Source organism: Danio rerio, chromosome 7 (genome assembly GCF_049306965.1).
Source record: "Danio rerio strain Tuebingen ecotype United States chromosome 7, GRCz12tu, whole genome shotgun sequence".
NCBI classification, from domain to species: domain Eukaryota; kingdom Metazoa; phylum Chordata; class Actinopteri; order Cypriniformes; family Danionidae; genus Danio; species Danio rerio.
Window position 1 is genome coordinate 22,675,763 of NC_133182.1, and position 23,725 is coordinate 22,699,487.

The 23,725-nt window shown below is 36.1% G+C and overlaps 2 protein-coding genes and 1 long non-coding RNA gene across 7 annotated transcripts in view; all 3 read left to right on the top strand.

Moving 5' to 3' along the window:
* Positions 1-4,536, top strand: part of ugt5g1 (UDP glucuronosyltransferase 5 family, polypeptide G1) — a 64,667-nt gene extending 60,131 nt beyond the window's left edge. For all 4 annotated transcript variants that reach the window (XM_073907014.1, XM_073907015.1, XM_068222369.2 and 1 more), the window contains 2 exon segments: positions 293-363; positions 2,388-4,536. In XM_073907014.1, the coding sequence (XP_073763115.1) occupies positions 2,399-3,985 (1,587 nt within the window). In that variant the 5' untranslated portion in view covers positions 293-363; positions 2,388-2,398 and the 3' untranslated portion in view covers positions 3,986-4,536.
* A 1,861-nt stretch (positions 4,537-6,397) lies between these two features.
* Positions 6,398-20,052, top strand: si:dkey-165a24.9. 2 transcript variants are annotated; one of them, XM_073908368.1, is made up of 6 exons: positions 6,398-9,318; positions 9,435-9,820; positions 9,931-10,051; positions 13,368-13,950; positions 17,023-18,043; positions 19,504-20,052. In XM_073908368.1, exons 3-5 carry the CDS (start codon positions 9,982-9,984, stop codon positions 17,429-17,431), a joined length of 1,062 nt encoding a protein of 353 aa, XP_073764469.1. In that variant the 5' UTR covers positions 6,398-9,318; positions 9,435-9,820; positions 9,931-9,981; the 3' UTR covers positions 17,432-18,043; positions 19,504-20,052. The 2 variants fall into 2 exon arrangements, with proteins under 2 accessions (XP_073764469.1, XP_021333458.2); XM_021477783.3 differs by having other exon boundaries at positions 6,414-9,820; positions 17,023-17,893; positions 19,865-20,052.
* A 1,681-nt stretch (positions 20,053-21,733) lies between these two features.
* On the top strand, positions 21,734-23,385 carry LOC141375356 (uncharacterized). Its single transcript, XR_012383269.1, has 2 exons — positions 21,734-21,917; positions 22,917-23,385. It is a non-coding gene; the product is annotated as an uncharacterized lncRNA (long non-coding RNA).
* The last annotated feature ends 340 nt before the right edge of the window (positions 23,386-23,725 follow it).

A 23,725-nucleotide genomic window follows, 5' to 3' on the forward strand; every position in this document is an offset into this window, starting at 1 on the left:
ATGCAGCTTGTTAAAATGCCTCTTGAAGCATGTTTTGTTAAGGTTTAATGGAGTGTTTGAGGTCATCTGTTGTGCTGAATGCAGATGTTTGAGTACAAATCCGCAGTGACTGGCTAGATGGATTTGGAGAGAGAGCCAATGGGAGGAGCTGGATAGGGAAATGGGATTTAGGAAAGTAGGGGAAGTAGATAGAGCTCTTAACAGAACGGGCTTGGCTATTAAGGATGAGACTGTTATCTTCTGCTGAACTCTTCACAGCTTAAGAGCATTTGATTTTGCTTGTTACTTCAAGATCTGGGAAATCGTCACTTGGCATCATTGGTTCCAGCTCACAAATGGATTATGATCTAACAACAAAAACAGGTAATTCAAGTAGTGATCTAGATATAGAACCAGTCAGACATAAAACAGAAATGCTCTTGCTCTGATTTGAAATCAACTTCTTTAGTTTAGTGTGCTGTTCAACATTTTCCTTATTGCTTATTGTTGACTTTGAGGATATTCTGAAGGCAATTCTGAATTCATATTCTGTAAATGTGTCCTGTTCTAGAATGACTAATCGTTTATGTAATGTATTTCAATGTCTAATTTTAACATTTGTTTATTATGTTGTTATTTAAATATGGTTTTATTCCTTTTAGAATTTATGATGCCTTAAAGCATGGGTGTCAAACTCAGTTCCTGGAGGGCCGCAGCCCTGCATAGTTTAGTTGCAATCCTGCTTCAACACACTTACTTGTAGGTTTTAATCAAGTCTGAAGGACGCAATTAGTTTGATCAATTGTGTTTATTCAGGGTTGGAACTAAACTGTGCAGAGCTGCGGCCCTCTAGGAACTGAGTTTGACACGAAAATACCGAAAATACCGAAAATTCAAATATGTTATAATTCTCCAAATTACATCTTTAAAACACAAAATAAGATATTTAGACAAAATCTGAGAGTTATCTCATCCTGCATAGACAGCAGTGGCTTATTAAAAGTACAAAACACTTCCACAAAACAGACCATATGCCATTCATTGGTTTAATGGGAATGTTACCAAGTTATAAACCAAACTTAAACCAAAAATGATGTGATTTTAATGACTGAAGGTATTTTGAGAATGTTTTGGGGCATTTTTCTGGACTTTGATTGAGCCAAAACCATTGCTGTCTATGGAGGATGATTGTTGATGTAAAATATCTTAATTTGTGTTCTGAAAAGGTCTCTGGGGTTTGGAACAACATGAATGTGAGTAATTAATAACATATTTCATGTTTGGGGTGAACTAACCATCTAACTGTTTTACACTACCTGATAAAATCTTGTTGTTGATCTCAGTTGTAAGAACAACAAACTTCACTTCTTGTTTATCATTTGGAAAAGTGGCAAAAAGTCAATAAATCATCTGTTGAACTGCATCCCAATCATCACAAATATTGCAAAAGACCTATTGGAACTCTCATGGACCCAAGATTCTCACAGAAATCAGTCGAGTTTGGTGAAGAAAAAATCATGGTTTGGGGTTACATTCAGTATGGGGGTGTGCAAGGGATCTGCAGAGTGGATGGCAACATCAATAGCCTGAGGTATCAAGACATTTGTGCTACCCATTACATTACAAACCATAGGAAAGGGCAAATTCTTCGGCAGGATAGCGCTCCTTCTCATACTTGATTAGGCCAGCCCAATCACAGAATATGAACATTATTGAGCATGTCTGTAAGATTAAAGATGATTCCAAAGAATCTTGATGAACTCCGGGAGTCCTGCAAGAACGCTTTCTTTGCCATTCCAGATGACTTTATTAATAAGTTATTTGAGTCATTGCAGAGATGTATGGATGCAGTCCTCCTTTCTGTAAAGTGACAAGACTTTTGTCTAAACAAAGTCAGAACTTACCGTCATAATTAAATAATTAAAAAATCAAGGCATGATCATATTTTATTTTGGTAAAATAAACCTAATCTAGAGGCCTTTGCCTTTCATATAAGCCACTTCTGATACCAAAATAATCAACTAGAAGTCAAGTTATTATTTGTTGTTCCTAAAACTTGGATAGACCACAAGACCTTTGTCAGGTAGTGTATTGATGTAAAAAATGAATAATTAAAATGTGTACGCATTGTTAAATGCTGAATATTAAATTTGTTCCAGAGGATTATGAGAAATAAATACAGCTGTCCTGTAGCTGGGCACGAATCCAAATCTGATTCTAAATTCAACCTCTGCTTTCCGCAAGTGTTTTCCATTTATATTTGCATTTTGAACATGCAGTTTGTGCTGTTATAACAATGTCTATTGTATATGTGAAATGTCTAAATATTTAGTTTTGGAGGGAAATGTGCTGGCTGTTAAATTGTAAACATCTTGCTCTCTATCTCTCTCTCTCTTTGCACTTTTAAGCTTTGTGAAAGATGGATATGAGCTCCAAATGGTTATCTGCACTGACTTGCCTTTTGTCTGTGGTCTGCTGCTGTCATGGTGGAAATATCCTGGTGTTTCCAGAGGACGGCAGCCATTGGGTGAACATGCAAGTCATTTTAAGGAAGCTCCACACCCACGGCCATAGCTTTACAGTGGTGCGTTCGTCTAAAAGTTGGTACATCCATGAGAACTCAGCTCTCTACAACACCATCACCGTCAACCCAGTGGAGACCGAAGACGTTGGTCAGGACTACTTTAACATGCTGTTAGACAGGTCGCTAGCACTGCAAAAGATGTCGCCGTTGGTTCGTTTCTTCGAACAGCAGAAAGATATCACCACCGTTTTGAAGGTGTTTCACAATGGGGTACTCCGAATGGTTTCAGCCATGTTGGATGATGCAGAGCTTGTCAAAAGCTTGCGAGAAGCTAAATTTGACCTGTTGCTAACAGATCCTGCGTTCCCGGCTGGAGTCCTGGTAGCCAATTTCCTCCAGCTACCCATGGTTTACAATGTACGCTGGCTGAATGCGGGTGATGCTCACATGCAAACTGCTCCATCTCCTCCATCCTACGTCCCGATGTACAACTCACTACTCCATGACCAAATGAGCTTCCTACAGCGAGTGGAAAATTTCCTGCGCTATCTATGTAGCCTCCTTCAGGAGCGATACGTAATTGTGCCAATTTACAGAAAACTGCTTGAACGTCACTTCCCGCCTGGAAGTGATCTTCTGTCTATGCAGCAATCTGCTGATATTTGGTTGATGAGAATGGACTTTGTTTTTGATTTTCCAAGGCCCACCATGCCAAACATCATCTACATGGGTGGCTTTCAGTGTAAGCCGGCTCAAGCACTTCCAGTGGATCTAGAAGAGTTCATGCAGAGCTCCGGCGAACACGGAGTAGTCTTTATGTCTTTGGGAGCAATGGTCGGCGCTCTTCCTAGAACAATTACAGAGGCCATTGCTTCAGCATTTGCTAAGATCCCTCAGAAAGTCATGTGGCGGTATCATGGAGAACGGCCTTCAACTTTGGGTAACAACACTTTACTTTTAGAGTGGTTTCCGCAGAATGATCTCCTGGGCCATCCAAATACTCGCGCATTTGTATCTCATGGTGGCACCAATGGTATCTACGAAGCTATTTACCATGGAGTCCCTGTTTTGGCTTTGCCGCTCCTCTTTGACCAGTTTGACAATGTCATGCGACTCCAGGTTCGAAATGCAGCTCGAGTGCTTCAAGTCGCAACTCTTACATCTCAAGAATTTCTTGAAGGCCTCAAAGACGTTCTTGAGAACCCACTGTACCGAAGTAGCATCCGCAAAATGTCAGAACTGCATCGTGATCAACCCATCTCTCCTCTTGATAGTGCCACTTTTTGGATTGAATATGTAATGAGGCACAAAGGCGCAGCTCACCTTCGTTCAGAGGCTAACAATTTGGCTTGGTACTCATACCACAGTCTTGATGTGTTGGTGTTTCTTTTGGCAATCGCTGTGATTGCTTTTTGGACGTCAGTGTATGTCTGCAGATTTTTGTGTTGCAGGAAATCAATCAAGAAGAGGAAGGTAGACTGACTTGGGTTTTGAAAGTTTGGATGTTTTTGCTGCAAAACTGGCTATAACACTGAATATGGCAGGCAGCACAAACCAGTTTTTCCATTTGGATTTTTGTAGTCTGAACAGGGAAGAACAGGTCATCTGCTAAAGACATTTCTGTGGCTCAAACAGCAGAGCATGGCCAAGGTCATAAGCTCGATTCCCAGGGAATGCACGCACTGATAAAATGAATACCTTGAATGCAGTGTCATTTTGGATAAAAGCATCTGCCAAATGCATCTGCCAAATTAACTGTTATAAGAAAATGTCTTGCACAGTGAACCTATGCTTGTTTTGTTACTGTGACAACCAGTGTGAAAATATTAGCAGAAACTGTAGTCTGAAAAACATAAAGGTGTAAATGCACTGCCATAATATTGCCTAACAAAATGATTTTACTTTGCCATATGAAGAATCACTGAGTATATTTCTGACTCTATGGTATTGACCACTTGAACTCGTGTGTATTGAATTATGTAACCCATTCATCTCTGTATGTTTTTTTGTGCATTAAATTCTTACAAACAGCATGCAGTGTGTTTTATTTGAATTTTTGGACTTACAGTATTTGAATATTAAACCTACAGTCATGTGAAATTTAAGAATACTATTGAATTCCATGGTTTTCTGTATCTGATCCTTGGCGGGTCTTACAATTATGGTTTTGCACCATAGCCAAAAAAAAAATTGTATAGGGCAACATTATCTATTTTTTCTTTCATTGTTAAAAGTAATTACAATATTCTACAAGTTACCTACACTGTAAATCCGAAAAAGTTAAGGTAACTCAAACCATTTGAGGAAACAGATTGCAACAAACCATTAAAGTTAAAAAACTAATCCTAATGAGTACTGTGAACTTAATTCATTTGAGTAAATAAAGCCATTTGAGCACAGTAAAACCTGATAAATGAAGAGAACTCAAACCAACTGAGTACTGGAAAACCTAATCTATATGAGTACTGTGAACTTACTCTATTTAAGTTGAAGTAATGAGGTATTTAATTAACTTGTTATCTTCAACACTGAGATAAAACTGTTTTCAAATGAGTAGAATTAACTTTCAGTTTTTTCAGTTTCTGTTGAGTTTTACATTCAGCTGAATATAAGAAACTTTGCAAGTACATGTCAATTTACACTAACAATAACCCTAACCTCAACCTGTCTACTTATAATCTAATGAGAATTAGTTGGCATGTAGATGCAATATGACTTAAATTCAACTAAATGTGTTAAGGGGATCATCAAAATAAAGTGATATCATTGTGGGTGACAAACTTAGGACACCCTTAGTTAAACAAATTTTAATTTTAGCACTTCTATAAACGTTGAAGTTTTGGCAATTTGTTGATCGGGATTTTTAATTTTTGTGCACTGCCAAGTTGGAAAAACATCAGTATTCCTCTCTGAAAAGCAACAGTTGCTGCTGTCAATCTAACAGGAGGAAAACAGCCATACCCAAACAATCAGAAATCTATCATTCCACTGTTAGGAAGTATATTTGCAAGTGAAAGACATTTTAAATACACATCAATATTTACAGGAGTTGACCTCCCTGTAAATTCACCGCTAGATCATACCGTGTATCATGGATCATACTGTTGTTAGAGAATTGGCAGAAAACTCAGTAACTGTACACGCCTCGTTAAACATGTGAAAGGTTAAAGTTTATGACAGAACAATTAGAAAAAGATGGGACAAATATGGCATGTTTGGAAGGGTTTCCAGAGGTAATAAAAATCAAGATGTTGCTGTAATCCAGTCAAAATCCAGCCCTCATCCTAAAAGTCATAGAATTCACTAGGGTGTCTAAATCTATTTTACATGACTAAGCCAAAATACATTGTATGAGGCAAAATAATCAGTTTTTTTAATACTTTAAAAACTTTAAAATATTAAGGTAATATCATGTTCATATAAAATATCTCATATCAAGATATTTTGTAAATTTCCTACTGTAAATGAAGAGTTCAGACCCAAAAACCGCTAAATGCCATCTGAAATTTTCTTCTAAAATGAGCATTTCTACCAGGCTCCTGTGTGTAGGTTAAGAAATGTTCACTTTTATGGCAAAAATATGTTATTTTTATGGTGTTTAAAGAGAAAAAACAAAGGCTGAGAAAAATCATCAATTGTGCATATAGATTTTAGACAGCACTTTTTTTTGCATCTTAATTCTTCACTGTAAAACCCAACAGTCAACTTTATCAAATGAAATGAGTGTAGTTAACTCATAATTGGCTGAAACTTAATTCTGCTCATTGAACTCAGTGTTGAAGGTAATGTGTTATTTAAATACCTCATTACTTTGTTATTTAAATACCTCATTACTTTAACTTAAATGGAGTAAGTTCACTGTACTCATATAGATTAGTTTAATTCAACTGTTTTGTAGCAATCGGTTTCCTCAAACGGTTTGAGTTGCTTTAACTTATTGGGTTTTACAGTAGTTGGTTTGAGTTCTCTTCATTTATTGGATTTTACTGTGCTTAAATTACTTTGTTTACTCAAATATACTCGAATAAGTTCAGAGTACCCATTGAGATTAGTTTTTGAACCTAAATGATTACTTGCAATCGGTTTCCTCAAAGGGTTTGAGTTAACCCAAAAAGTTAAGGTGTACAGTGTTCAAATATATAGAAGCTCAACTTCTGATTTATTAATACTAATTTAGTCAAAAAGGCATTTTTGAATAAAAAACACCTTTTTTATACCGAAAAGTTTGTGTCTTTAAATCACCCGAAGAATGTAAATAGAAAAAAGAAAAACAGTACGAAGCAATTACTTGATGAGTGCGAACCATTACCTTTTTGAATAATAGCATTGACGAGATTGACGCACCAAAGAAGTTTCTTTAAAACCCGCAAGCGCTTAGGGCAAACTTCAGCAACTTTATACTAGTTTACTCATTTGAAAAAACTTAATTTGTTGCATTAGTCTAGTCATCCTGAAATTTGTGGAATTCAATAGCATGTCTAAATCTTTCTCACATGACTATGTGTGTTTTTAAGCCAACACAACCTGTAAAAGAGCCAACAAGATGTATTCCCAGTTCAGCCCTCATATTGTTCCCTCTCCCACTGTGAATGTGTTTAAATCATCATTAAAGGTTCAATCGGGAACTTCTTTGCTTGTGTCAGTTCTAAACCACTTCCTGGTATTTCTTATCTCGGGTCATGAATTCTTTCCTGCCCTCCTTCGTTTTCCACATGTTCACAGGAGCAGAATCCACACGTCCACTGTTGAGAATCAGCAGCATTTTGGCAAACAACACAAAAACTGCTACTTTCTCTTTGCTTCAGTGTTGCTGCAGAAATTTCGATTCAGCCTTGAGTTATTACATTTTCTGTTTATCTGACTATTTCCTGTAAACCACAGAGATATGATTGGGGTTGAAAATCCCAGTGGATCAGCAGTTTCTGAATTACTCAGGCCAGTCCTTCTGGCAACAACAATCCCTTTTTAAAGATACCTATATCTCCTTTCATTCCATTCTGATGCTCAATTTTGAACTACAACAACTTCCTCATTGCTATTCATCTTGTCCACGTCTACATGCTTAAATACATTGAGTTGCTGCCTCACCTCAGTATGCTTGTCTGATTAGGTTTGGCTTAACAAGCAGTAAAAAAGGTAACCCTAATGTAAAAGTACTTATTGTTGAGGCCAGACTGTGGACTCTTTTCTCTCTTTTTTTTGCCATTTCTGCAAAAAAATAGAGAAAATAAATAAATAAAATTCATCAAATTTAAATGGAAAGACTTTGAGAGTATTAGCTGAAATCATTCATTCATTCATGTTCCTCTTATTTATCTGGGGTCACCATAGCGTAATGAACCGCCAATTATTCTGGGATATGTTTTATGCAGCAGATACTCATTCAGCCGCAACCCAGAACTGGAAAACACACACTTTCATTCACACACTACAGCCAATTTAGTTCATCCAATTCATAGTGCATGTCTTTGGACTGTGGGGAAACCAGAGCACCCGGAGGAAACCCACCTGACCACAGGGAAGACATGCAAACTCCATACAGAAATGCCAACAAGTCCAGTCGGTACTTAAAGTAGCGACCTTCTTGCTTTGAGGAGACAGTGCTAACCATCATAACACATAAAATAATACAAAAAAACACTTAATAAACAAAGTTGCTTTTAGTCTAAAAGACAGATAATATTACTTTGAAAATCTGCATATTTGTGAATAATATTACTGAAATGAGTATAAAAGCATGAATAAATAAATATAGATAAATTGAGTGATGGGGTTGGAAATCTACAGAAATCTGCAGAAATTCCTGCGGGTGTAGATTTTGTGTGGCACCAACTCGTATATAAATACATACTCATGGGCCACTTTATTAGGTACACCTGTCCAACTGCTCACCAACGCAAATTTTTAATCAGTCAATCACATGGCAGCAACTCAATACATTTAGGCATTTAGACATGGTCAAGACAATCTTCTGCAGTTCAAACCGAGCAACAGAATGAAGAAGAAAGGTGATTTAAGTGACTTTAAATGTGGCATAGTTGGTGCCAAATGAGCTGGTTTAAGTATTTTAGAAACTGCTGATCTACTGGGATTTTCAGTCTCTTGGGTTTACAGACAATGGTCCGATAGAGAAAATATCCAGTGAGTGGCAGTTCTGTGGGCACAAATGCCTTGTTGATGCTAGAGGTCAGAGGAGAATGGCCAGATTGGTTTGAGCTGATAGAAAGGCTACAGTAACTCAAATAACCATTCGTTACAATTGAGACAGGCAGAAGAGCAACTCTGAATGCACAACACTTCCTACCTTGAGGCGGATGGGCTACAGCAGCAGAAAACACCCCGGGTAACACTCCTGTCAGCTAAGAACAGAAAACTGAGGCTACAATTAGCACAGGCTCACCAAACTTGGACAATAGAAGATTGGAAAAACATTGCCTGCTCTGATGAGTCTTAATTCCTTTATGACCACAGTGTACCCATCTTCTGATACTTCCAGCAGGATACGCGCCATGTCAGAAAGCTAAATCATCTCAGACTGGGTTCTTGAACATGACAATGAGTTCACCGTACCTAAATGGCCTCCACAGTCACCAGATCTCAATATAATAGAGCACATTTGGGATGTGGTGAATCGAGAGATTCACATCATGAATGTGCAGCAGACAAATCTGCAGCAACTGCGGGAAGCTATCATGTCAATATGGACCCAAATTTCTGAGGAATGTTTCCAGTACCTTGTTGAATCTATGCCACGAAGGAAGGCAGTTCTGCGGGTCCAACCCGGTACTAGTAAGGTGTACCTAATAAAGTTGCCGGTGAGTGTAAAAAATAAAAAGATTTGCACAATCTCTAAATTGTATTATTACATTGTTCACAGTTGTGCATTGGGTTTTAACCCTCCTTCTGTTAAGGGACTTTTTACATTGTCTAGGTATACGCTTGTTCCAGAGCGGGTCAGTAATCTGGCAGGTGGGAGCGGGATAGACGGGTGTCACAGGGGACATGGAAACTACTATGAGGGTGTTACAGCTTGTCTCTCAGTGGCTTTTCCGTCTGAAAGAACAGCCTGGACTCTCTCATATCTCTGCCTCACATAATAGCCAGCAGGCAGGAGGGTGTTTTTGTTCTAAAGGAGAAAGGCTTCAGGATGTTGCTGCTCAAAAGCAGTAGAAGTGGCTTCCTGCTGGGGGAAATGATCAAAAAGCCAGACAAGCCCCTGGTTGGACACAGCAGAACTTTCCTCTCTAATGCACACACAGGTTTGTGCGCATGTAGGAGAGCTGGACGTGCTAAAGACGCTCTCCAGACCAAGGGGAGGTGAGAGTACTCTTTTTAATAGTCATAAATACTGGGTCATTTTTTAATGTTATTTTATGATGCAATTAATTTGAAAACCGTGTCATGTGACTTTTTTGTTCTCTGCTCAGGTGTCTTAACCATTGTCAGAGGTGACTGGAGAAAATGTAGAGGATTATTTGATGAAACATTTGAGGATTTTGAAATTCAAATGTCATGGATCAGTCACATCCATAAAAACCATGCTGCTGAGTAAGTTATTATTAAGGTTTGTTTGTTTGTTTGTTTTGTTTGTTTGTTTGTTTGTTTGTTTGTTTTTTGGTTTTTTGGTTTTTTGTTTGTTTGTTTGTATTTTTTTAGACTTTATTAATCCCAAAAGAAAATGTCACAGCTCTTCTGTGCTCTCCCCATACTATAAGATAAATAAATTAAATTACATATATAAAAAGACAGTAATATTAATACAATTACATTCATACTGCACACCTTAGTTTCAATCAACGGGTAGACACTAGTCCATATCTACAGTATTAATGCTCTTACAATTCAGCGTAATTCATCTAGTATGACTTTGATTATACAGTCTGATCCCTGTTGGTAAAAATGACTTCCTGTAACACGGGCTGAATAAATCTTGAGCTAAAAGAGCTTGCACACCCTTGGACTTGACATAAAGGGGATGACTATCATGGTTCATCATACTGACAAATTTGTCCATCATTCGATAAGTGCATGATGTGTGTTTAAAAGAATAGGGATGCACGTCAGATTTTTGCCAGTACTATTTTTGTATCATATATTCAAGTAATCATTTTAACAATATTGATTATAAAGAGGGAGCTGGTTCGAACCTCGGCTCAGTTGGTGTTTCTGTGTGGAGTTTGCATGTTCTCCCTGCCTTCGCGTGGGTTTCCTCCGGGTGCTCCGGTTTCCCCCACAGTCCAAAGACATGTGGTACAGGTGAATTGGGTAGGCTAAATTGGCTGTAGTGTGTGAATGAACGTGTGTGTATGTTTCCCAGAGATGGGTTGCGGCTGGAAGGGCATCCGCTGCGTAAAAACTTGCTGGATAAGTTGGCAGTTCATTCCGCTGTGGCGACCCGGATTAATAAAGGAACTAAGCCGACAAGTAAATGAATGAATGAATGAATGAATGATTATAAAGAATTATAAATTTGGGCAAGAGGAAAAAGCATTACGTGAACACATCTGGGCCCTGTACATGTTCTCTTAAACCTAAAGTACATGATGAAATGGCTTTGATTTGAAAGCTTAAATGCATAGAGATTTTGAGAAAGAAATCATTTACTTATTGAGATTGTGTGGATAGTCTTTGTAGTTCAGTGTTTCTCAACCACACTCCTGGAGGACCACCAGCTTTGCACATTTTCTTTGTCTCCTTAACCAAACACACCTGATTCAGATCATCAGCTCATTAGCAGACTGAAAGACCTGAAATGGGTGAGACAAATAAAGGAGACATCTAAAACATGCAGTGCTGTGGTCCTCCAGGAACATGGTTGAGAAACACTGTAGTTGATGGTTGAACTCCAAAAAAAAAACAAGGACAATGAGATGTTTAGAAAAATCCTCTGAGTAAAATTTAGTCAGTTTAGATAGTATTTGGTCCCTCTCTAAATTAAGTTAAATTACTCAAGTTAATGGAACAATGAAAGGATTGATACGGTGATGATTGAGCATTAATGATGAACACCTGCTGCTGTTAATAAACAGAAACACAGAAGAGAAACACAAAACTACAACTGACTTTAGTCACAGCCTTAGATGAAATGAGCTGAAATATAATACATTGAATCTCTCAAAATCTCAGCAGAGGATTATTAAGCAACTCCACAAACAGCAGCTTTACTTAGAATTTGTTTGCCCTTATTTAAAGAAGGACCAAATAGTCTCTAAACTGAGTATAGATTGCTGTGTACAGATTTAAAAAACCAAGAGGCAAATGGTTCTGTATAATTGTTGCTATGCGTAAAGAACATTTTAAGTATGTTGCTTTAAGAGTGTTTCTCAACCACAGTCCTGGAGGACCACCAGCTCTGTACATTTTTTATCTCTCTCACCATACACACCTTGTTCAGATTGTCAGTTTATTAGCAGAGAGTAAAAGGTATATAATGGGTCTGACAGACAGAGGAAACATCCAAAACATACAATGTTGGTGGTCTTCCAGAAACGAGGTTGAGAAACACTGGATTAGAATGTTTAAATGTAAAATCCATCACTAAAGACAAAAATTTCAAAGACTATATACAAAACATATTACATGTAAATTTCTTGAAACTGTGATGCTATTGTCAGGATTCTTGATTTATGAAAAGATTTTTTTTGAAAATATAAATCTTTTAGTTTTCCCTTTTTATTCTCTGTAAAAGTATTAAGTAATAAAAATAAATAAATCTCTCTGACCCCAAACTGTTAAATGCAAATGTGTATAGTTTGGTTTTATTAGTGATCAAATTTTTAGGGAATTTAAGATTATATATACACATGCTGATTAAGGCTGCACGATATTGGAAAATGAAATATATTTTGATATATATTGTGATATGAATATAATTTCACCAGATGATTTGAATATGTCTATTTGGAAAGATTTCATTAATTTAGATCAACTGGGTTGGTCAAGTCTTTTTCTATGCAGTGCATCGGCATAAAATATAATAAATTACAAGCAAAAATAAATAAATAAACAGTGCTTTATAGTTTTTTAGGAGTCCAACAGTATTTAAGTACATACATTTAACAATCAAATGTAAAATAACATGATCATCATTTTATAAATTATATATATATATATATATATATATATATATATATATATATATATATATATATATATATATATATATATATGCTTTGTCAGCTGTATGACTGTCAGCTTATGAATTCAACGCGGAAGAAAGTAGTTCCTCATACAAAAGAGTTTTTTTGTGACTCTCCATGATGTTTGATTTGATTTGACTCTTCATTGATGATTTGATGCTGTCAAACTGTTGTATAAACGCAATATCACACTCGTAGCAGTGTGACATGGCTGTATATCGGCACTGGTGGGGGCACTAAGGCACTCGACCTGTGACCTCGTGCTAACGCATGTCTCCCACCAGTGCAGCTATACAGCCGCACTGCTACTCGTGTGATATTGCATATATTGTTCATCCCTAATACTGATTCAGCACTGAATCATATTGACTATTGGCTTGCATAGTTGGTTGGGATGTTAGAACTGCCTATCAGTGAATCACATCCTTGAACAATGGCTTTCACATTGTATTGTGCTGAACCAAATCATCAGTGAACTAGAACAAAACCAGCCTTCTGTGGATCTGTTTGTGCTTAATGAACTGAATTTTGAATGATGAAACCCAATACCTAATATTTTTGATTATTGCCTGTTTTCCTAAATCTTCTTTGGCACAATTTGTGCTATAGAAACAAAAGAGACATTACAGTGATAAATATAATGTCTAATATCACCAATAATTACTTAATAATAATTAATATCACCACATTACTAAACAAAAGTCTTTTCCAAAAAATTCCCACAGACTTGACCAATGGGAGCTGCCAAATCCCCCTGGCAAACGACCGAGTAGGACTGACCTACATCTACAGCCTGGCCTTCTCCATCGGCCTCCCAGCCAACCTGCTGTCCCTCTGGGGTCTGTACCAGCTGGGTCGGTCAGGCGGAGGAGGCTGCCAGCTGGTTTATATCCTCAACCTACTGCTTTCAGACCTGCTCCAGCTCCTCACCTTGCCTCTATGGATCCTATACCTGCAAGGCGACCACCACTGGCCTTACGGGTCCGTGACCTGCCAGCTTGTGGGCTACGTGTTTTACGTTAATCTCTATGCCAGCGTCATTTTTCTTTGTCTCATCGCTCTGGACCGCTGTCTAGCGATCGTCTATCCTTTGAGTAGTCGCGGTGTACGGAAAGTACGCGTGGCAGCATTTTCCGGAGTGGTTGTGTGGACTTTGATATTTCTCTTCTGTCTGACTGGCCTGTACCCGTCTGTGTTCGAGCCGCAGAGAGAGCTGTGTTTGGAGCAGTATCCTGTGAGCTCCAGATACGCTTACTTTAAAATCGCAACAGTCGCTTTAGGGTTTCTGATGCCCTGCTCTATACTAGGGTAAGTTTTCACAAGTTTTGATGTGTGAATATGCCTAAGGGTTATTATGATTAGATAAAACTAAAATCATAATGGCAAAATAAATATAGTTAGTATATAGAGTGCTCAGCATATATAAGTACACCCCCCAGAAATCTCTCTTTTAAATTATTAGTTTTAATAGGAAGCTATACAATATTATATTTGTACATATATACATTAGATTAGTCAGTACTGAAGCTAAATCTGGAGCTTATCTTGCAAAATAACTTAAAATAATGGTCCAAAAACTAGTACACCCAAATTTATGTTATCGAAAAATATGAAATACAAATTTAAAGAAGAGGGAAAAATCAAGAGAAACAAAAAAACTAATTTTTTTGTGCAATTTATTGCAGATTTTTGCTTGAATTTAGTTGCATTATCTTTCAATTTTTAAAGATGTTTGTGACTAAATATTATTTTAATAAATATATCTGTTTAATAAATCTGTTTTGTTAAATGCACCAAAATACATTGCCTATATTCACTGAGAAATCAATAAAAATATTCATTTTCAAAGTGGGGTGTACTCAATTATCCTGAGCACTATTTACCACACTAATGCTAAATATGCTTTATAAATATTTACATTTCCTGTCCAAAAAAAAAATAGGCAAGAGCCTCCATTGGATAATTACTGCATGGATGATTGTTTCAGCTGAAAACAAGTTATTGAACCTTTACTGATGAAAAATGTAGCTTCAACAACAATGTCAGAAGAAGCATCTTGCGGTTGTGCAAAAGATGTTAATTTCTCAGAAGGATCAATTTATTGGCATTAAGCAAAGAAAACATCAAAGGAGAACGCTGAAATTACTAAAAATGGGTAAAGAACTGCCCAACGCAATGGAAGGATAGTGGAAAACCATCATCAGTCACGCTATTTTGATGATCCGTTTGTTAAATTTAAGTTACATTTCATCTACATGCCAACTACAAAATGGACAAAATAAATCTAGAAAGATCAACAATCACTTCAAATGTCATGTGAAATCAAATTATAAAGCTATAACAGTAGAGCTCACAGGTATCTTTAATCATGAAGACATCAAAAGCACTTAAACACAAATAATGTGAAGAGAACATAAAGCATTGGCACTAGAAAACCCCTTATGGGTGAGGCCAGTCAGAAAAAAAGACTTCCATTTGTTAGGTAGCATAAAGATTGAATTTTGGAGTAAAGGAGAAGGTCATGTGGTAAGATGAGTCCAGAATTACGCCTTTACAAAATGCTGGGCACATCAGGTTAAGAAGAGAGGTAGATGAAGTGATGCCTACCACACTAGTCTGTGGGAGCAATGCTATGATTTGGGGATGCTGAAGTTTTAGTGTCAGGTCTAGTAATGTTATTTGAACAACGAATAAGGTCAGCTGATAACCTGATAATACTGAAGGACCAGCTTATTCCAATAGATTTTTGTCCCTTATTTATCAGGGGTTGCCACAGCGGAATAGACCACCAACTATTCCAGCATATGTTTTACTAAGCAGATTTACGAATTACAGTCATTAGATGGTCTGAAACTGGCAGTTTTATAGTACAGATTGACATCTTAAATATTTACAAAACACATTTCTTGTAAAATAGGTGTTTATATCTGCATGTAGCCTAAAAAAAGAACATTTAGACACATAATTCGTATAGTTTGACCTACAGTAACCTCTAAAATAGTCAACAAACACTGAAAACAAATATATTATTAATGCGTTAAATGTAATTGAAATACATTTATCAATTTGATTCACTGAAGCATGTATATATCGAAAAATTTGACCCCCCGATTGTCAATGTAAAATTCGCACACTGAGCAGATCCACAAACTATTACTGGAAAATACCCATGCACTCTCGCATTCACACACACACTCGCGCACCTAAAGAAAACCCTCACGAACACGGGGAGAACATGCAAACTCCACACAGAAACGCCAACTGGCCCATGCAGGACTTGCTAACCACTGAGCTGCCGTCACAAGCATATTCCAAGATAACAATGCCAGGATTAATTGGTCATAAGTAGGCCCACATGGAATCTGCGAGCGCAAAATTTAGCAGATTTCCACAGATTTTAAGCCCTTCATTGATTCTGTTTGTTTACTTGTGTAAATGTGTGTACATTTATATTTATTGTTTTTTATTATTAATTTTAGTATTATTATTGATTAATATTAAAATGTTAATATAATTTAATCACTATACAGTTTGTAAGGCCATGTTTTCTGTATTTTAGATATATTATATGAGAGGCTTGCTTTGTTTACCAAATAAAGTGAAAATAATTGGATTTGCATTGTAAACATTAAATACAATATATAAAAGGCATTACTTTTTACTTCATTTGTTAAGGTTTTAGATATGATACTCCTAAAATCATTCCGCATAAATCCGCAGACTTTTAACAAAATTCTGCGCAGAAATAGCAAAAAATGTCCGATTCCGCCTGGCCCTAGGCACAAGTTTTGAGAGCGTGTTCAAGCAGTACGAGACATCATTTTTACACATGGATTGGCCACTGCTGAGTCCAGACCTTAACCATATTGACTTTAACCTTATAATCTTTGGGACTTAGTGTAGCGGTCTGACTCTCCCATCATCAATACAAGATCTTGGTGAAAAATCGATGAAACCATGATCAAGAATAAATATTTTGACATTGCAGAAGCTTATTGAAATTGTGTGTAATATTTTTTGAATGGGCAGTGTATATAAATATTATATCCACACAGACTTATAATTAAATCAACATGAAGCCAAGAATGAGCATCCATGAATACCAAGAATGTGAATTGCTCAACACGTGTTTTCAGCTAGATTTCCACAAGATTTATAATCATGGACACTCTAACCCACCTGCATTGTTTGCCATGCCAAAACATTCTAGCAACCCGTATTTATTGGCATGTTAGAAACACGTTGTCTTAACACACAGGTCTAGGAATGAATCAGCATGACGACAAGATGCCATTGTAGAGATGAGAACCACAGATACACTGTCTGTCTCTGTAAAGGAATGTATCGTTCATAACCTTTTGGCCTTCCACTCACTTTCAGGTACACCTCAGCCCGAATTGGGCGGACTCTCCGAAACTCCCCGTCTGTGACGGATCACGAACGTCGCAGGATTGTCGCCACCTTGGTTGTCATCACCGTCATCTTCATTGTCATTTTCGGCCCCTATCATCTAGTGGTTGGCTATAGATTTGTCACCCTGCTGTTAACGGAAAGTGGTAAAGAGCAGTGTTCGGTGGAAGTTTCTCTCTACCTGTACTATCGGATCTGCTACGGCCTCACCAGCCTCAACACCCTCCTAGACCCTCTTTTCTACATTTTCCTTTGCAACGATGCACGACAGGAGCTTCGCAGGTCTCTTCTTTGCCCCTGTAGAGGTCACAGGGTCCATCGGAGTTCTCGAGTACAAACTTATCCCAAAGGCCGTCTCAGCCTCAGCGCAGATGTTTAGCGGCCTCATGCTGATGATAATCGCTGTTGAAGTTGGAGACATGAGCAGAAAGCCAGATTTTTTTCACTCATGACGTGAAACTGTCTTATCAGACTGAGATTTGACAAATTACCTGTCACCACTGGGACACGTCAGTGATGTCATAAAGACTTGGCTGGTATGAGGCACGTCCTCTATAGCAGAGCTGTCACTAAAGCACACGTGTCAGATCTCCTCCTCCTGCACCTACAGTCCGAGGTTTCAACAGCCTGAGGAGAGTCCACAGGGTTTCTGAACATCTTTAACAGGCTGTAAATCAAAATGCGTAAATCACAATGTATACGTGTCAACAGGTGCATGCACTGCCAAAAAAAAGAGAAATAATTAGAGTTTAGACTTGGACAAAATGTACACTACCGGTCACAAGTTTGGGGTCAGTAGGATTTTGAAATGTTTTAAAATATGCTTCTCCTGCTCACCAAGGCTGCATTTATTTCATCAAAAATACAGCACAAAATGTAAAATTTTGAAATTTATTGCACTATAAAATAACTGTTCAAAGGTAGTTTATATTTTAATTTAATAATTTATTTCAGTGATTTTTAAAAATGAATTTTCAGCTTCATTACTCAAGTCTTTAGTCACATGATCCTTCAAAAAACACTCTTAATAATAATAATAATTATTATTATTATTATTATTATTATTATTATTATTAATAGTAATAGTAAAAAATGACTGTCGAAATAATTTCATTTGAAACTGCATACAATAAGAAATCAGTTTATTTAACAATTTAAGAAAAAAAAATGCACATTTAATAAATGCCGCCTTGATGAACAGAATAATTTTCTAAGCTCTGAGTACCCGGTACAGGGTCCGTGACATCGTTTCCTATCGCATTCTTTAAATTTTAAAGGTGTGTAATGGCCCCATACCTCCGTAAGTGGATCCGTTCTCTAATCGGTTGGAATAGAATAACGATAACATTTTTCTTTTTTCTGATTACTGACATGCGCAGAAAACAAATGAATTAATTACAGCAACATAGACCACACAAACCTAAAAGATACACTTTCAAATTTGAGTTTACAAAAATAAAGTGCCTCTTTTTTTAGGGGTTTATTATGACACAAGCAACATATACAATTATTTTAATCACTTTCAACAGTGTTTTATGAAAATACAAGGGGTTTTCTTTAAAATGATACCAAACTTTAGCATTTAAACATCTGCATGTGGTTTAGGAAGCTTTTGAATCTGGGTATGCAAAATCCAGGTGGAAACCCAAAAATAGCACTTGACTTTAAGAGGTTAAAAAAAACATGAAAAAAAAAACCCTCCAAATTTTAAACCGGTAGTGTACATGTCATTGGGTTTTGTATGCACTTTAAAAAATAAGGTTCCTTAAGAGAGCAGCTTTGCCATAAAATAACCATTTTAAGTTCCTCAAAGAACTTAAAAAATCAAAGATTTCATAATTATTTCTTTGTGTGAAGAACTTTTTCCAATCTAAAAAACTTTTCTTTTCTACTGTAAAAGCCTTGGAATTTTACTGGAATGAAATGCTTTCATAGATGTTAAAGGAACAGTTAAGGAACGATAGAAGTTCCATTTTTCATGCTCTATTTTATTATTATTATTCAGGATCCTTTGATGGTTTTGGAGTCTTCTCTGGATCTTTTGCAACCTCAAAAGTCATGGTGTTTTTTATACTTCATTGTGTTTCTCCATAGACATCTAGTCAATTTAAGCAGATAGGTTTTTCTTTTATCTTATTCCTATATTATTTAATTGTTCTTAAAGCTGACTTTTAAAAATGTCTCTGTTATACAGTACCGGTCAAAAGTTTGGGGTCAGTTTTTTTTTTTCATGTTTTTTTCTTAAAGAAAATTATTCTGTTTATTAAGGCAGCATTTATTTAATGTAAAAATGCAATTGGTAAATTGTTTAATATTGATTACAATTTTAAATAACTGCTTTCTTATTGTATGTAGTTTAAAATGAAAATATTTCTCCAATCATAATTGCTTGTATTACTATTACCTCTAATAATAATAATAATAATAATAATATTAAAGTGATTTCTGAAGGAGCATGTGACTTTGAAGACTGGAGTAATGAAGCTGAAAATTCATCATTAAAATCAGTGGAATAAATTATTAATTTATAGACCAAAAACATTTCACAATTTGTACTGTACTTTTGATTAAATAAATTCAGCCTTGGTGAGCAGGAGAAGCTTGTTTTAAAAATGTTTAATAAATGTACTGACCTCAAACTTTTGACCGGTAGTGTATATTTTAAAACCTGCAGAAACCCTGGTATAATACATGATATTCAAAGTAGTCTGTATTTCTGAAAATGCTTAATTATGTCTCTATATTCAGGTAGAACTGCTATCCAAATGTTTGGGGTTTTTAAGGGTTTTGAAAGAAATCTTTGCTTCCCTAGGTTGCATTTATTTGATCAAAAATACAATGAAATTACCATTATTAACCCAAGGAAATGCGTTTGCTTTGTCTTATTCCTTAAATATTCTTTAATTGCTCTTAAAGCTGACTTTTGAAAATGTCTCAGAAGTACAGTATCTTATTTTAAAATCAGCAGAAACCCGCTGGTCATAAAAGAAATCTTTTGCCTATTCTTCCAATGCGTTGGACAGTTCCTTACCCATTTTTATTAGTTTCAGCATTCTCCTTATATGTTTTTTTGCTTGATGCAAGTAAATTGATTAAAAATACAATAAAAGCACTAATATTCAAATAACATTGTCCTGTTTTAATATTTTAAATTATTTATTCATGTGATGGCAAATCTGAATGTTTATCAGTCAGTACTTCACCCTTCAATATCTTATGATCATTCTGAAATTGTTTTTGTTTGTATTACTTTTAATGATAGATTTATTTAAAATAAAATTCTACTGCGAGCTGTTTCCGGCAATGTCTTTTATATATGTTAAGCTATTACATTTTTAAACTGATGGATGGAAATGCATAAAAACATAGGCAGTTGATAGAAAAAAAAACACCTTTATAAAATAAGAAATGAGCATATTGACGGAAACATGTCTATAAAACAAAGTCTTTGACGCACAGCAGAAAATCTTGTGATTTTGTCCTGAGAGGTCATAAAGTATGATTTGATATGGAGATGATTCATTTCAATAACACTGACTCAGATGTTGTAGGTCTATTGTTTAGTCTGAAATACCTGAACAAATGTCTTGTTATGAAAATTATTTGGTGTAATTTACTTATTACCTTTTCATTTATTTGCTTAAACGTGATGACAAATTTATTCGAAAGTTTATTACGCAATATTTTTCACATTTGAATGTTCACTTGTGAATGGCCACTTTTAAACAACTTATACTCTGACTAAAAAACAGAACATTTGCTGACCCCCAGACTTTTGAATGGTTGTGTATTTGGATAACATCTGAAAATCTTTGCTGAGCTTTGTTAGTTATCAGAATCATAACAATGCTGACATTGGGAAAAGAGCACATACAGGATTGTACACAATGTACAGTAAGCTGTTTAAAAAGATCTGGTATTATATCGAGAAACCAGAGCAAAGGTCAAGCTCTTCAAAAATGGCTTCAAAAGTTTTTCTAATCAGGTCTGACACCTACTGGAGGAGATGTGCAAAGGCAGACCAGTGCACACGTGCTGTCAGGTCTGTAATATAAAATAATACGAAGGTAACTTCACGCCAAGTGTGACTGCATGTGCTTGCTTTTTGATGCACTTAAAATCAGAAATGTACAGTGTGTTGAACCGTAACGCATATATATATATTACTGGAAGACAAAACATGACTTTTACAATTGAATAATAATGTGCTGCTTACCGTAAAGAGAATTTAGCCCCATGTTATTTACAGCTGCCCCCAAATATTTACTTATAAACAGAAAACACCTAATATTTTATCAGTTACTTATGATTCTCACAAAAATAAATTGTCATTCCTTCAGTTTTTTATGTTTCTTGTGTAACGGAGGCCAGCTAGTAAGTGCCTTGGTAGAGCAACCAACTCCCATGCAGAAGGTCGCCAGTGCGATACCAGCATTGGGGGGTGTAGGACCAGCGGGGTTACACTTGAAATAAAAACATTAAATTCTGTTTATCGTAATATTATAATACATGCCATTTGAAAGAATGACTGTGGAGAAAGATTTTACGTGATTTTTAAAAGCAAGGAAAGTTTATATAGCACATTTTATACACAATGGTAATTCAATGTGCTTTACAACATGAATAAAAGAAACAAAAAAATGATTAAAAGAAATAAAAATTATTAAAAACTTATTCAAATGTGTCAAAACAGGTTATAAAAGAATGAAAAAAAAAATAAAAACATAATAGTGCAATCTGTGGAGCATAGCACAGCGCTCATTTGGTTTAAGACACAGCTAAACAGATGGGTTTTCTGTCTTGATTAGAATGTGCCTTTTGTTGGAGCAAATCTGATCATTTCTGTAAACTGATTCCAGCTGCAGGTTGCACAGTAGCTGAAGGAAGATTCACCCTGCTTTGACTTAACTTTTGGAATCTCCAGTTTATATGATCCTAAAGATCTGAGTGATCTGTTAGGTTTGGATTCAGTGAGCATACCTGTAATGTTCTGAGGTCATTTAATAATTTATAGACCAGTTATATACTTTAAAATCTATTCTGAATGACTGGGAGCCAGTGTAAAGACCTGAGGAAAGGTGTGATGTGCTCTGATTTTCTGGTTCTGGTCAGAATCCTGGCCACAGCGTTCAATGAGCTGCAACTGTCTGACTGTGTTTTTAGGAAGGCCTGTAAGAACTACAGTAATCCACCCTGCTGCTGATAAAAGCATGAACAAGTTTCTCTTAAGTCCTCAGTAGAAACAAAGCATCTAATTCTTGTAATGTTTTTTACAAAAAAAACAAAAAAAAAATTGTCATTCCTTCAGTTTTTTATGTTTCTTGTGTAACGGAGGCCAGCTAGTAAGTGCCTTGATAGAGCAACCAACTCCCATGCAGAAGGTCGCCAGTGCGATACCAGCATTGGGGGGTGTAGGACCAGCGGGGTTACACTTGAAATAAAAAAAAAATAATTCTGTTTATCGTAATATTATAATACATGCCATTTGAAAGAATGACTGTGGAGAAAGATTTTACATAAAAGATTTTACTATAAAATTTATCGGGAACGTGATTTTTAAAGGCAAGGAAAGTTTATATAGCACATTTTATACACAATGGTAATTCAATGTGCTTTACAACATGAATAAAAGAAACAAAAAAATGATTAAAAGAAATAAAAATTATTAAAAACTTATTAAAATGTGTCAAAACCGGTTATAAAATAATGAAAAAAAAATATACATAATAGTGCCATCTGTGGAGCATAGCACAGTGCTCATTTAGTTTAAGACACAGCTAAACAGATGGGTTTTCTGTCTTGATTAGAATGTGCCTTTTGTTGGAGCAAATCTGATCATTTCTGTAAACTGATTCCAGCTGCAGGTTGCACAGCTGAAGGAAGATTCACCCTGCTTTGACTTAACTTTTGGAATCTCCAGTTTATATGATCCTAAAGATCTGAGTGATCTGTTAGGTTTGGATTCAGTGAGCATATCTGTAATGTTCTGAGGTCATTTAATGATTTATAGACCAGTTATATACTTTAAAATCTATTCTGAATGACTGGGAGCCAGTGTAAAGACCTGAGGAAAGGTGTGATGTGCTCTGATTTTCTGGTTCTGGTCAGAATCCTGGCCACAGCGTTCAATGAGCTGCAACTGTCTGACTGTGTTTTTAGGAAGGCCTGTAAGGACTACAGTAATCCACCCTCCTGCTGATAAAAGCATGAACAAGTTTCTCTTAAGTCCTCAGTAGAAACAAAGCATCTAATTCTTGTAATGTTTTTGAGATTATGTTGATTTACTTACTGCTTTGGCATGACTACTGAAACTCAGATCTGACTCCAAAATCACACCAAGATTCTGTATCTTATTTTTTGTTGTTTGAATTGTTCACAAAGGGATTGGAAATCAATCATTACTAACATTCTTCAAAAATATATTTTTAATTAGAGATAACAGTAAAAACAGACAAAAGACGTTCATAGGGTTTGAAACAACCCAAGAAATCATTTTTGAGTGAACTATCCCCCAAAACCCACAAGCTGTCTATCCACAGCCCAAACATTATATTTTCAGTAGTTTCTATGGCATGACTGATTTCATTTATGATTCTGTATAGTTACCGGTTCAGACGTTAAGTTAAATGGGGTGAGGCATCACATTGCTGCATGTGAAATAAAAAGTTGTAAA

What these genes read in the sequence shown, in the direction of transcription:
- si:dkey-165a24.9 (XM_073908368.1), top strand. Translation starts at nt 9,982, where the DNA reads ATGAAACATTTGAGGATTTTGAAATTCAAATGTCATGGATCAGTCACA. An exon ending in CATAAAAACCATGCTGCTGA is followed by an intron (nt 10,052 to 13,367) that starts GTAAGTTATTAT and finishes AAATTCCCACAG; the next exon opens with ACTTGACCAATGGGAGCTGC. An exon ending in ATGCCCTGCTCTATACTAGG is followed by an intron (nt 13,951 to 17,022) that starts GTAAGTTTTCAC and finishes ACTCACTTTCAG; the next exon opens with GTACACCTCAGCCCGAATTG.